The following is a 15,939-nucleotide window of genomic DNA, read 5'->3' as shown; positions in this document are numbered from 1 at the left end:
AGAGGACTGTAATCACACAGAAAAGATCTGGAAGGACAAGCCAATCGGATGATAGCACTGAAGATGGCAGCGATGACGATGGACAGTAATGGCTGAAATTTCCACAGCACTGTCTCTGTGTGAAACACTATTTCTAGATTCTTCACATAGTTTAACTCATGTAATCCTCACACCAATCCTGGGAGGAGGGAACATACGTAATCATTGCTGCAAAAGAGGGAAGTGAGGAACAGCAAGGCTCGGTAACTTGCCCGAGGCCACACAGCTGCTAAGCGGCTAGCACACAGCCCGCTCCAGGGTCAACTCTTCGCTACTAGGGGCACCTGGGTGGTTTGGTTAAGTGTCAGACTTCCACTCAAGCCATGATCTCTTGGTTCGTGGGTTTGAGATCTGAGTCGGCCTCTGCATTGTCAGCATGGAGTCTGCTTCAGATCCTGGCTCCCTCCCTCCCTCTTTCCCTCCCCCCTTCCCCTGCTTGTGCGCTCTTTCTCTCTCTCTCTCAAAAATAAACATTAAAAAAAATTTTTTAATAAAAATTTATTTTTAAAAATTTATTTAAAAAACAGCAACAACAAAAAAACCTCTTAGCTACTATACCCACCGCGTCTCACAGCAGAGAGTAACAGTGGGCACCTCTGGGGAGGCAGTGCCCAGGGAGGAAGGCCCGGTGAATGGTGGCTTTTGCTGTTACACTCCAAATACTTCTACAGATTTACAATTTTTTACAGTAAATACTTTAATGTATTTCTTGAAAAAAATCACAAGTCTTATTTACATAAGCCAAAATACTAAACTAAAATTTCATTTTACCCTGAAAAATTATGATAAAAAGAGATTTTAATCAGTCCTTCTCTTAGTTTATCAAATCCTCCAAACTTTAATGTCAGTGTCACCTGAGGCAAGGAGAGAGGCTGCTTCACTCCACATTACTGAAATGAGGACCTGTAATTATACATGAGAAGGTAATTCTGACTCCCTGAGAAAAAAGTTAGGAAAGAATTTCTGTAAGAACAGAATTCCAAGGAAAAGGGAAATCTCTCCTCCTCCCAGTAAAGGATTAGGTCTACCAAATTTTTTGGCCTAAAGCAGGGTTTGCAAACTCAAATGCTTATTAGGATGAGTTGGGGTTACAAAGGGAGAGGTGGGACTCCTGCAAATTGAACAGAACATGCGCCTCTAAAGAGGCCAACTGCTCCCCAGCAATTGTCACCATGTAGAACCATTTGACCTCCCATAGTCAAACCATCTGATTTTTCAAAAGCAGTCCAAAATACAGACTTTTACATTAAATCTTCTGGATTTACACAAAAAATCTCCAAATATATCATACGGGGAAAAAACAAAAACAAAACCTGCGGTCCTAATTTAGCTGGTGGGGCCATCAGTTTACAACCTGTAGCTTATGGTGGGCACCTCATCAATGTTTCATCTGAAAAAACCAACCGTGGATAACTGCAGTCTTCTCAGAAGTTGGAATTCTTCCTCACAAATTTACATGCATCTCGGAAGCCTCTAGGCTTCTAAAAAATGTTAGATGCTTCATTAGCGTTTTTAGTAATCTACAAATCTTGCTAAAGTATTTGCCCCGCATCTACAGGAATCGAAGCACTCATACAAACCATACCTCTGCCTCATGGCTAGGTACCGGAGGTCCAGGCACCCCTTAACAACGAGGCCATAGTCCTGCAGCAGCTTGCTGGCATCTTCTGAAGATCCTACTCCAACTTTTAAAATACTGCCATCTGCCAAAATATCCAATAATGTTTTTGGTAGTGTTTTTCCGCCACGGATCAACTTTGGCAAGCGAACTAAGACACAGAAGCCACTCGAGGAGGCCATTTGAAGGAGTGACAGGGGACTGGCTTTGCCTTCCGAATTCACCTGCAAGAGGAAAACAGGGCCACAGTTCATACCCTACCACAGCACCAAGTACAACATGAAACTGGCAAGAAAAAGTCTAAGAAGTAATTCCTTAACTTCCCAAGGGAAGTGGCTGGCCAAATTTTGGTTCAAATCGAAGGATGAGCCGATGCCAGCAAGCACAATGGACTTTGTGAAGCAGCAGCCTAAACAAAGGTTACTGAGGGCCCCAAATGTGAGCCTGAAATGTGAGCAGTCCATAAATGGTGACACAGAGGAGTGGTGGCTGAGTCACGTGCAACATACTGGGTTTTAAAAGTCTAAGTGAAAAAATCTAAGAGGTAGAGCGCCAAATGATAAACACCCTTTTCGTTACCCAGACTCTCCAACACGCATGCTAGCAACTCTATTCATTTACCTTATCGTTACTGCCTCAAGATCCAATTTTTGAAAAGAGGTAGGAAATACAGTACCAGAAGTAAGCGGTACCTGCCAATATAATAAATCCTGGTAGCCCAAGGTGCTTTCTCAGCATTTTATGATCACAAATGGTGTTCACTAAGAAAAAAAAAATGTATACTGAGCCTGAGCTAGGATCTTTATATCTTAAGAGATGGAAATAACTTTTTATATTAACTGATATAGTTTTAATCTTTTTGAGGTAACAGATAGTTACTTCAAAGCTGGAGAAAAGAGCTGACAGCTAAGAAGTCATTCCTAGAAAAATTTACATGCAAAATTCACATTAATGAAAAGTCCTCTAAAGCTATCCACTGAACCCAGGTTAAACATCCAATAAATTCCAATCCTTCTCATTTTTCGGGACAGGAAATTTAGGACCTACAGGTGAAGCAGTTTGCCTGAACGAGGAGGGATAATGACAAAGTTAGGACTAGAACCCAAATTCCCAAATCTGGAAGGGCAGTTCTCAACCAAGATTCATTTGCACCCCCCTCCCACATCTGAGGGACATCTGACGATGTCTGGAGAAATTCTGGGTTGCCACAACTTGGAGAGCTGGTGCACAAGTACCTAACAGGTAGAGGCCAGAATGCTACCAAATATCCTACAAGGTACCAGATAGCCTCTCACGGCAACCAATCATCCGCCCAAAATATTCACAGCGGGAAACGCTGCTCTGGGCAATGCAGTTCTCTCACTGCTATGTATCAGAGGGCTAGGCATTGTACCAGGTGCCACCGTGGATATGAAGTTATGTAACAGATGGAACCTACCTTAGGGATTAGAGCCTTATTAGTAGGGTACAATCCACACAAATTGCATGGTAAATACCAAAGGAGTGACTCAAAGTGTTACAAGTAATCAGAGGTAGGATATTTCAGAGTTGAGGTTACCAAAACCACAGAAAGGAAATAGTTGAGATCACAGAGCTTCTGTTAAAAACAAAATCCAGAGAGCCCTTGTCTTTGGCTTCTACTTCACTAAGTAAAATCATGGCCCAACTCACAAAATCTTAGGATCTCCTTCCTCAGGCAGTGCTTTATCAATGAGGGTTATTTCCATATCCTCAAACAAAGCATGCCAGTTTGATTTCTAAGGTGTCTATTTCTTAGGGCTTAGCCAAGGTCAAAAAAGACCCTACAAGAAAGTTGACTACTGGTTCCTGTTCTATAACAATTCATCCAGATGTGGCTTTTTATCGTGAAGAATTCCCTTCCTCCATATACCAACTCTCCAAGAAAAAGCTATACATCTCTTCTTCTAATATTTAGCACTGTTAATGTGACATAATACTCACTGCAAATTCCTAAGGCTGGATCTCTGTACATCTTTTGAGTGGTGTTCCATTGTCTAAAATACTTTAAATAAATAAATAAATAAATAAATAAGTCTTTTTAATACTGTTTTGGGATTGTGCTTAAGATCCAATGGATCACATACAGTTTTTCCACTAGGAATTCAAATGTTTATGATTCAAATAGGTACCCAATTTATGTGGAATGTGTCATTGGAAGAATAATGCTTTTAGCAGAGTCAATTTGGCTTAAAGAATAAGACATCTAATCTAGTCTTTATTTCTCATATTCCCCCCCCTTTGCTTCCTAGTATCTTTTTGCCTTGACATCACTGACTACTTATGGAAAACAATGGAATCCTTGGCTTACCAACATTATATTTAATAAAACAACAAAAAAAGACACATTTAAATTTCATTAGCATTATTTAATCCAGTGTTCTTTAGATTAGTCAACTCATAAAAATGTCTGTGACATACATAACATATATATACATATGCATTTATACATTATAAACATGTAGTACTATACTAATATGTCACAGATAATATTAAACATACACAAAAGTAAAAACTTTTAATGAATGATGCCATGAAGCATCAAAGTTTGGAAAAAATTTTTGTATGGAAACTTTTCCTGTATTCCAGTGATTCACTTAGAAAGCACTGGTTTAAAGAGTCTCTTTCCTGAGGGCCAGTGGATAATCTATTTGGGCTTCAGGATTCTTTAAAGTCCAGAGCTGTACAACTTTCTGGAAAAGCCCACAATTCTTCAAGTGACCCCATGGTGGCAGCAGAGAGTAAAGGATGATCTGAGACCATCTTCTGGGCTTGAACAGATTAATAAGCATTCTTAGTCTGTGGAGTTTATGTTTCAGTTAAATTTAGACCATGGCTTTGAGATATGAATGAGCTTATCCTGTTTAAGTGACACAATAAAGGCTTAATGAGGCTAGAAAGTAACAATAGGAGGATAAAAAAAAAAATAGGGTGGGAAGAGAATAGGAGACAAATCAGAGATGCTGAGAGAGGCCAGAGCATGTAAGTCCCTAAGTAAATGTAAGTAATTAAGATATCTCGGTTTTACTGAAAGCAATGAAATGGTTTTAACCAGAGGACTGACATGATCTGATTTTCATTTTTAAAAGTTCACTTTGGTCACCATACGGGGTGCGGGGACCGTAGATGCACAAGAGTCCAAGCTGGGAGGCAACTCAGGAGGGTAACCACAAAGGTCTACAGAAGAGACCCTTGAAGCTTAGGCTAGGGAGGAAGCAGAGGAGAGGCAGAGAAGTACATGGATGCAACATCTATTCTGGAGACAGCACTAGGAAGTATTACCAGAAAAGGGTTAATAGTAAGGAAAAGGATGTAGACCTCCAGCAGGCTTGAAGCCTGGGCCTGTAGAACAATGCTCTTTGGAAAACGACCTTCACTTCATTCAATCTTTAGTGCACCAATTATTTGCATCCATCGAGCGAGGACATCTGTAGCTAGAGACTCTAGAAAACATCAGGCAGGAGCCAGGGGCCAGAAAGATATTTAACATGTCCATCCCCACCTTCCCAAAAGAAAGGCATCTTTTGGCTTCTCAAACATGGCAGAAACCTCATTTTGTACATGTGATTTACATATAATTATACATTACCATGAATAATTCAGGGGGATCTGGAAACCCATACCTCTATCTGGTAGAATGCTATGTTATTTCCACAACCATTTCTATGAATTTCTACATATGTTACCACTGAAGAAACTCAGCATACCATAATTGCCTGTTTGTGTCTGATTTTCAATCTTACCATTTCTGTTGGTCAGCCCTTAGTGGGGAGAATGTCTCCCTGACTTTCATCTTAAAGGTAGAGAAGACTAAGGATAATACTGGTTTGGGAAGAAAACTCAAAAGTTCTGTTGGGAACATGGTAAGTTTGGGATGACTATTAGCCTTTGAAGGGAAGACGCCAAGTAGACAGGTGGACATAAAAGGCTAGAGTTCTAATTTTAAGAGTCATCAGCATGTCAATGGTATTTAAAGCTATAAGGCAGACGAGATCACTTAAGAAAAGAATGTTGATTAGAAGACATAAATTTGTGGTCCATGGACACATCTGTTGATCCCCAGACATGTTTAATATTACCATTATTTTGGTTTCCACATATTTAAAACTTGCACCAAATTTTAAAAATTAGTAAAATTCACACTATTAAAAAGTCTATTTAAAAAAATCTCTTTAGGGGCGCCTGGCTGGTTCGGTGGGTTAAGCGTCTGACTTGAGCTCAGGTCATGATCTCATGGTTCATGGGTTCAAGCCCCACATTGGGCTCTGTGCTGACAGCTCAGAGCCTGGATGGAGCCTGCTTCGGATTCTGTGTCTCCCTCTTTCTCTGCCCCTCCCCTGCTTGCACTCTCTCTCTCAAAAATAAATATACATTTGGCACAAAAACAGACACTCAGATCAATGAAACAGAATAGAGAACCCAGAAATGGACCCACAAGCATATGGCCAACTCATCTTTGACAAAGCAGGAAAGAATATCCAATGGAATAAAGACAGTCTCTTCACCAAGTGGTGCTGGGAGAACTGGACGGCAACATGCAGAAAAATGAACCTGCACCACTTTCTTACACCATACACAAAAATAAACTCAAAATGGATCAAAGACCTAAACGTAAGACAGGAAGCCATCAAAATCCTCGAGGAGAAAGCAGGCAAAAACCTCTTTGACCTCAGCCGCAGCAACTTCTTACTCAACATGTCTCTGGAGGCAAGGGAAACAAAAGCAAAAATGAACTATTGGGATCTCATCAAAATAAAAAGCTTCTGCACAGCGAGGGAAACAATCAGCAAAACTAAAAGGGAACCGATGGAATGGGAGAAGATATCTGCAAACGACATATCAGATAAAGGGGTAGTATCCAACATCTATAAAGAACTTACCAAACTCAACACCCAAAAAACAAATAATCCAGTGAAGAAATGGGCAAAAGACATGAATAGGCACTTCTCCAAAGACATCCAGATGGCCAGCCAACATATGAAAAAATGCTCAACATCACTCATCATCAGGGAACTACAAATCAAAACCACAATGAGATACCACCTCACACCTGTCAGAATGACTAACATTAACAACTCAGGCAACAACAGATGTTGGCAAGGATGCAGAGAAAGAGAATCTCTTTTGCACTGCTGGTGGGAATGCAAGCTGGTACAGCCACTCTGGAAAACAGTATGGAGGTTCCTCAAAAAATTAAAAATAGAATTACCCTACGACCCAGGAACTGCACTACTAGGTATTTATCCAAAGGATATAGGTGTGCTGTTTCGAAGGAGCGCATACACCCCCATGTTTATAGCAGCACTATCAACAATAGCCAAAGCATGGAAAGAGCCCAAATGTCCATCGATGGATGAATGGATAAAGAAGATGTGGTACATATATATAAGGGAGTATTACTCAGCAATCAAAAAGAATGAAATCTTGCCATTTGCAACTACGTGGATGAACTAGAGGGTATTATGCTAAGCAAAATTAGTCAGAGAAAGACAAATATTATATGACTTCACTCATATGAGGACTTTAAGACACAGAGCAGATGAACATAAGAGAAGGGAAGCAAAAATAATATAAAAACAGGGAGGGGGACAAAATATAAGAGACTCTTAAATACGGAGAACAGAGGTTTACTGGAGGGGTTGTGGGAGGGGGGATGCGCTAAATGGGTAAGGGGAATCAAGGAATCTACCCCTGAAATCACTGTTGCACTATATGCTAACTAACTTGGATGTAAATTTTTAAAAATAATAATAAATAAAAATAAATAAAATTTAAAAAAAAAGAAGGAAAAGAGGAAAGAATCATACTGAGAGGAGACAGAAAAGTATGAAGACACGAAAGCCAAGAAGAATGTCTTATGCAGGAACTGTGCAGGTGCTTTTGACAGCTAGAATAACACTGGATTATTAAATAAGTGTCCACTGGATTCAAAACAAGAAAGCCATCAACTTGATCAGTTTCAGTGGAGTAGTATAGTAGGAAGTCAGATTAAAGTAGTTTGAGGAATAAATGGAGCAAATTATACCCAAGCGAGTAGAAGAAAAAAAATGAGAGAAAGAGAAGAAATCAATGAAATAAAACACAAACATACAATAAAGAAGATCAACAAAGTGAGAAGTTGATTCTTTGAAAAGACTAATAAAATTGATAAACTCATAGAAGGAGAAATCAAGAAAAAAGAAAGAAGCAAAATTAATGATGTCAAGAAGGAAAAAGGAGCCAACTCTACATATCCTTCTGATTGGGGAAAAAAACCTGAAGATATTATAAACATGTTTATGCTCATAATTTTAAAATTTGAAAGAAGATTCTGATGAAAAATATAATTTATCAAAACAGACATGAATATGGGGCACATGGCTGGCTCAGTTGGAAAAGTATGCCACTCTGGATCTCAGGGTTGCGAGTTCAAGTCCCGTGTTGGATGTGGAGACTACTTACTTAATAAATAAATAAACAATTTTTTTTTTAAAAGACACGAAGAAATAGAAAATCTGAAGAGGCCCAAAACTATTAACTATCCCTAATTCAAACACTTCCCTTAAAAAAAAAAATAACTGCAGATGGCTTCACCAGTAGATCCTAATCAAATATTTAAGGAAAAAAGAATGACAATCTTTTTTTTTTTTTTTTTTTTTTGAGAGAAAGAGAGAGAGCATGCATGCAAGCAGGGGATGGGGAGAAGCAGAGAGAATTTTTATTTATTTATTTATTTATTTATTTATTTATTTAAATTTTTTTTTAATGTTTATTTATTTTTGAGACAGAGACAGACAGAGCATGAATGGGGGGAGGGTCAGAGAGAGAGGGATACACAGAATCGGAAGCAGGCTCCAGCCTCTGAGCTGTCAGCACAGAGCCCGATGCGGGGCTCGAACTCGTGAACCACGAGATCATGACCTGAGCCGAAGTCAGACGCTTAACTGACTGAGCCACTCAGGCGCCCCGCAGAGAGAATTTTTAGCAGGTTCCATGCTCATCATGGAACCCAACAAAGGGCTTGATCTCACCACTGTGAGATCACAACCTGAGCTGAAATCAAGTCAGACGCTTAACTGACTGAGCCACTCAGGTGCCCAAAAAAGAATGAAATCGTATAGAAACTCTTCCAGAGAACACAACATTAACTTGTTGTGTGAGGCCAATATAACTTTTACTCAAAATCAGACAGGGTCATTTCTAGAAAAGAAAATTATAATCCAATATCACTCTCATGAACATAGTTTTAAAAAAATCCTCTAAAATGCATTAGCAAAATGAATTCAGCAATGTATAAAAAGAATAAAGACATCAGGACCAACCTGGATTTACTCCAGAAATTAAAACACCAATGTCTTTCACCACAAAAACAGAATAAAGGAGAAAAACTACATAGTCATCTCAAGAAATACAGAAAAGTACTTGATAAAATTCAACAACTGTTCATAATGAAAAAAAAAAAAAACTCTTAACAAACCAAGAATAGAATTCAATGTATTTAATCTGGTAAAGGGATCTACAAACAAACATCGGCATTGCCGAACAAGGCACATATTGTATTCAACATGAAAATGTTGAAAGCTGTCATTTTAAAATATTTATTTATTTAGTCTTTTAATTTTTTTTTAATGTTTACTTATTTTTGAAAGAGAAAGAGCAAGCGTGGGGAACCGCCAGAGAGAGAGGGGGACAAAGGATTCGAAGCAGGTTCTGTGCAGACAACAGGGAGCCTGATGCAGGGCTCGAACTCACAAACCATGAGATCATGACCTGGGCCGAAGTCGGATGCTTAACTGACTGAGCCACCTAGGCACCTCTGAAAGCTGTCATTTTGGGATAGGGAATGAGTCAGGGATGCCTACTGTCACCACTTCTACTGGGCACTTACACTGTGATCCTAGTCAGTACAGTAAGGTAAGAAAAGAAACAAAAGGTGTAAGGACAGGAAAGAAAGAAAATGGTCACTTCTCAAATGATATAAGAGTGTACACAAAAATCCAAAAGAATCTACAAGTAATTTGAATTAATGAGTTTAGTAAGGGTCCTTAATAGGAGAGAAATATATAAAAATCAACTGCATTTCCAGATACCAGAAACACAAAAAAATTTTAAAGATTTCATTTATAACAGAATTTTTTAAATCACAGAAAACTACCAATTTTTAAGAGAAATTAGAGATCTAAATAAATATTCCTAGGTTATAAAACTCAATATTCTAAGAAGTTAATTCCCCACAGATTGATCTACTGATGCCAATACAATCTCAATCAAAATATCAAGAATTTTTTTTTTGTAGAACCTGAAAAGCAGGTTTTAAAATGTATAAGGAAATGCAAAGGACTATGATGAAGATATTTTGGAAAAAGAACAAGATAGCAAGTATCACTGTCCTAGGTATCAGGAGTCATGATAAAACAACAGTAACTAAGATAGTTTGTGATCACTGGTGCAAGAATAGGAAAACAGACTATTAGAGAGCCCATAAACAGATCTATTCATACAGATAATATGTTCTGAGGTAAAGAGACATTGCTGAGCAGTGAGGAAAGGTTTATCTTTTCAATTTATGGTACTAGGTAGGACAAGTGGATATCCATATGAGGGAAAAATAAAACTTGACCCTACCTCACAGTCCCACCCCCACACACAATGAATTTCAGGTGAATCATAAATCTAAATGTGCGAGATTAATGCCATAAAACTCCAAGAAAATAATATAGGAAATATCTTTATGCATAGGAATAGGATAAGACTTCTTAAACTGTGCCATACAGATCTTCTGATCATCAAAAGATAATATTAAAAAGAATGTAAAGGCGGGGTGCTTGGCTGGCTCGGTTGGTAGAGCATGCAACTCTTGATCATGAGGTGATGAGTTCGAGCCCCATGCTGGGTGTGGAGATTACTTAAAAATACATTCTTAAGGGGTGCCTAGGTGGCTCAGTTGGTTGAGCTCCCGGCTTCAGCTCAGGTCACGATCTCACGGTTTGTGAGTTCGAGCCCCGCAATAGGCTTCCTGCAGTCAGCGCAGAGTCCACTTCAGATCCTCTGTCCCCCTCTCTCTCTACCCCTCCCCCGCTCACACTCTCTCTCAAAAATAAAAATTAAAGGGGTGCCTGGGTGGCGCAGTCGGTTAAGCGTCCGACTTCAGCCAGGTCATGATCTCGCGGTCCGTGAGTTCGAGCCCCGCGTTGGGCTCTGGGCTGATGGCTCAGAGCCTGGAGCCTGTTTCCGATTCTGTGTCTCCCTCTCTCTCTGCCCCTCCCCCGTTCATGCTCTGTCTCTCTCTGTCCCAAAAATAAATAAACGTTGAAAAAAAAAATTAAAAAAAATAAAAATTAAAAAAAAATTTTTTTTTAAATACAATCTTAAGGGGCACCTGGGTGGCTCAGTCAGTTAAGCGGCCGACTTCGGCTCAGGTCATGATCTCACAGTCCGTGAGTTTGAGCTCCGCGTCGGGCTCTGTGCTGACAGCTCAGAGCCTGGAGCCTGTTTCAGATTCCGTGTCTCCTTCTCTCTGACCCTCCCCTGTTCATGCTCTGTCTCTCCCCGTCTCAAAAATAAATAAAATGTTTAAAAAAAAATACAATCTTAAAAAAATAATAATGTAAAGGCAATTTACAGAATGAGAGAAAACATTCGAGGTATACATTTAACTCACAAAGGATTCATACCCAGAATATAAAAAGAATTCCTATAATAGATCAGTAAGAAAAAGAAAATCAAAGAAATCAAAGAAAAAGGGGCAAGAGACTTGCCACTTAGAGATATCTAAATGATCAATAAAATGTAAAAAGATGCTCAACCAAAAAATAAAATAAATAAATTAAAACTTTATAGTACAGCAAAGGAAATTATCAACAAAACTAAACGGCAACCTACTGAATGGGAAAAGATATTTGCAAATGACATACCTGATAAAGGGTTAGATTCCAAAATATATCAAGAACTTACAAACTCAGCACCCAAAACACAAATAATCCAATTTAAAAATGGGCAGAAGATACGAATAGACATTTTTTACACATAGCCAACGGACACATGAAAAGATGATCAATGTCACTCATCATTAGGGGAATGCAAACCAAAACTACAATGAGATACCATCTCACACCCATCAGAATGCTAAAATCAACAACACAAGAGACAACAGGCACGGTGGCTTGTGGAGAAAGGGGATGTGGAGAAAGGGGAACCCTCTTGCACTGTGGATGGGAATGCAAACCAATGCAGCCACTCTGGAAAACAGTATGGAGGTCCTCAAAAAAGTTAAAAATAGAACTACCCTATAATCCAGCAACTGCAGTACCCAAAGAATACAAAAATACTAATTCAAAGGGATATATGCACCCCAATGTTTATAGCAGCATTATCTACAATAACCAAATTATGGAATCAGCCCAAGTGCCCATCAACTGATGAATGGAAAAAGGAGACGTGGGGGTGCCTGCGTGGCACAGTCAGGTAAGTCTCAGACTCTTGATTTTGGCTCAGGTCATGATCTTACAGTTCGTGGGATGGAGCCCCATGTCAGGCTCTGGGCTAACAGCCCAGAGCCTGCTTGCCATTCTCTCTCTCCCTCTCTCTCTGCTCCTCCCTGACTTGTGCATGTATGCCCTCTCTCTAAAAATAAAGAGGCATTAAAAAATGGCTTAGTAAAAAAGTAAATAATCTGACAGTCCCAAATAAATAAAAATAAAAATCTGGCAGTACCAAAAAATAAACAAAAATTAAAAATAAAAATCTAACAGTACCAACTGTTGACGAGATACAGACAAAGACAGCCTTGGTGGGAGGTTACCACTTCTGAAAACAGCCGAACAATGGCTACACTCATACAATACTGACCGGAGGGTATATTAGTTAAAACCTCCTTGGCAAACAGTTTGGTATTATCCATGTAAGTTAAATATACACACAATTCTATGATGTAGGACTCCACTCCTAGATACATATGCCCAATAATATTGTGTCCATAAATTTACTGCAACATTATTTGTAAGAGCTCCAAACCACAAACTCAAATGCCCATCAATATTAGAATGGATAAAGTGAATCATGATATATTTATACAAGGGATTACTATATGGCAAAGAGTCACAGTCACACACACCAGAGATAAATCTCACAATGTTGAGCAAAAGAAGTCAGACACAAAAGAATACATACTCTACAGTTTCACATATATTAAATTTAAAAAGCAGGCAAATCTAAATTACAGTGCTTAGGGATGCATGCATAAGTAGTAAAAGTATAAAGAAAAACAAGAACGTAAATACTATAAAATCAGGATAATGATAACTGTTGGGGGACAATGATTATAAGCGGAGCTTCTGGGGTACTAGCAATCTTCTATTTCCTGACCTAGTTTCTAGTTACACAGCTGTTCTCTTTAGATAAATCATTTAGCTATTTTCGGTTCAGGCACTTTTCTTGATGTGTTTTATTTCACAATAAAAAGGTTAAAAAAAAAAGACTTCAGGGGCAAGTAAAACAGATTAGACAAAACTAAATAAAGAAAAAGGGGACTGTAAAAGGGACCTAAAGAAACCGCGCAGAATGAATCCATAGAGACTACAATATGTTAAATATAAAAGAGATTACCAGATATGTAGGATAACATAAAAAGTTGAGAATAGAGCTGATCAAATTACAGCAAGAAAGCAGGAAGAGGAGGGAGAAGATGAGAAAGAAAAGAGAGGGTGGTGGTGGAGAGAAGAACAAACAGGGTAAAGACAATCTGCAAAGAGAATTCAAAAATTGATAAAAGAGGGGCGCCTGGGTGGCTCAGGCGGTTGAGTGTCCAACTCTCAATTTCAGAGGTGAATCTCACCGTTCGTGGGTTTGAACCTCGTGTCGGGCTACACACTGATGGCATGGAGCCTGCTTGAGATCCTCTCTCCCTCTCCTTCTGCCCCTCCCCCACTCACACACATATTCTCTTTCTCAAAAATAAATAAATAAGCTTTAATTTTTTTTTTTAACGTTTATTTATTTTTGAGACAGAGAGAAACAGAGCATGAACAGGGGAGGAGCAGAGAGAGAGGGAGACACAGAATCCGAAACAGGCTCCAGGCTCTGAGCTGTCAGCACAGAGCCCGACGTGGGGCTCAAACTCACGGACAGTGAGATCATGACCTGAGCCGAAGTCGGACACTTAACCGACCGAGCCACCCAGGCGCCCCAAATAAGCTTTAAAAAAAAGAAAGAAAATGCAATGACTTCTTTAAAAAATACTACTAATAAAATAAAAATTGATAGAAGATGTCAATCCTCATTTCTACCTATCTCTCAAAATCCCATGTTGGTAATACAGAAAGAACAGTTAGCCTCATCATACTGAATCTTCAGGACCACAAACTCAAAGTGTAGATCTTAAAAGGAGCTACAGAAAGTTAGATTACCTACAAAGAATCAACACTTAGACTGATAGTCATTTTAAACAGCAACAGAAGCTAGTAGACAATGGAATACTGTCTTGAAAATGATGATAAATTGCCATGCTAGAATTTTTTATCCAGTAAAATACCTTTCTTTCAAGCTTAAGAGCAAACTAAAGACACTTTCAAAACAAGAACAATGACTACTAGTTTAATGAGCTTTGAAGACATAAACTTCTAAGAATGACCTTAAAGAAAATGATCCTAAGGAAAAAATGAGCAAAGAAAAAGGTAAACATTTTGGTAAACCCAAACAAATACTCACTGTATTAGACAAGAACAAAAATGTCAACTATACAAGCACACAAAAGTGAATAAAAGAGAAAGGGAGGGGCACCTGAGTGGCTCAGTCGGTTAAGCATCCGACTTCGGCTCACATCATGATCTCACAGTTGGTGAGTTTGAGTCCCGCATCGGGCTCTGTGCTGATGGCTCAGGGCCTGGAGCCTGCTTCAGATTCTGCGTCTCCCTCTCTCTCTGCCCCTCCCCCATGCATGCTCTGTTTCCCTCTCTGTCAAAAATAAATAAACATTTAAAACAAAAATTTTTTTTAAAAGAGAAAGGGAAATGGAAGAATGGCGACACCAAGGAAGAATAATTTTCTTCACAAAGCTTTTCTGTGGCAGCAAATAGGGAAATGCAATCACACCTGAAGATGTGGCATCCAGCATGAATTCAATGCTTATCCAAAGCCAAAATGAAGTGGGTTTTGGGTTATTTGCCACTTTAACTTATCCACATCTCTGCTACAGTAATTAAACAGTATTAAATCAACTGCTGTTACTAACCACTCACTTCAGACTACCCTGCGGCTGCAGTTATACTTCATTTAGTTAGAAAATCAAGGCGCTTGGCAAAAGTGAATGTTCCTAATCTACTACAGCTCACTGTTTAGTGATGTTTTCTTCTATTATTGTTGGACTATTTCTAAAACGATAGAATTTCGTATACAGAATCGACCAGAAGTGTCCAATGGTGTCCTGATGACTCATGCTCACTGGCAGAAACAACTATTGTTGCTGATACGATGAAATCCCTTGAGCGGGCGTAAGGTCTTGGGTGACTACTAAACCCTTCTGGACGCTGTCAAGTGTTCTCGTTCGTGGTCATCCCTGGCATCTGGTTGACCTCTTACCAAATCTGGGACCCGATTTGGTGGCAGCTATTCTGCTTAGGGCCTCTTCTGATTACACTTCCTGGCCGTAGGCCATATTCTACATATCCAAAAGACATATATCGGATAAGACATATATCAACAAGGAATGATAACTATGATTTATTTATAGTTATGTAATATCTTCTGTTTCAAGGAGATTAAAGTTCACTCGGTGAATCAGAATGACAGAGGAACAGACGCACCCTGTGATCCTCATCACAACTATGTAACGACTCTCCCCAAAGAAGACCTATTAGAAAAACGAACCAGATGGTTAGGAAAGCCCTGGGCTCAAACGGCGATTACCTTTTTATGCCTCCCATCTCCTATCTGTAAAGTGAAGGTAACAATAGAATCTTCCCACACGGGATTTACTGTGGAAATTAAATGAGATGCTGCAAACAAACAGCAAAGTACCTGGCTGAGAGCAAACAGTATTTCAGATTTTAATGTTATCTCTTTAAATGCTACTTTGTGTAATAATTCCCATTTAAATAGACTTCCTTAACTAACTTCTCCATGGCATCCTTATGAAAATACTATTTAAAATATTAATAGTAGCTAATGTTTAATGAGTACTTACTATATGTGAAAATCATGCTGAACCCTTTATAGGGCTTATCTATTTGACTCCTTTGAAAAGCCCTGGGAGGGAGCTACCATTACAGCCCTATGACAAACAAGTTCAT

The 15,939-nt window shown here is 39.0% G+C and overlaps 1 protein-coding gene across 2 annotated transcripts in view; it reads right to left on the bottom strand.

Annotated features, from left to right (window-relative positions):
• EXD2 (exonuclease 3'-5' domain containing 2) overlaps positions 1-15,939 on the bottom strand; it is a 51,748-nt gene that overhangs the window by 22,675 nt on the left and 13,134 nt on the right. For both annotated transcript variants that reach the window (XM_043554375.1, XM_043554374.1), the window contains one exon: positions 1,625-1,881. In XM_043554375.1, coding sequence (XP_043410310.1) covers positions 1,625-1,881 — 257 coding nt within the window. The remainder of the gene's footprint in view (positions 1-1,624; positions 1,882-15,939) is intronic.

This window comes from Prionailurus bengalensis, chromosome B3 (assembly GCF_016509475.1).
Source record: "Prionailurus bengalensis isolate Pbe53 chromosome B3, Fcat_Pben_1.1_paternal_pri, whole genome shotgun sequence".
NCBI classification, from domain to species: domain Eukaryota; kingdom Metazoa; phylum Chordata; class Mammalia; order Carnivora; family Felidae; genus Prionailurus; species Prionailurus bengalensis.
Note: the sequence above shows the minus strand (reverse complement) of the source record. Positions and strands in the feature narration are given on the sequence as shown.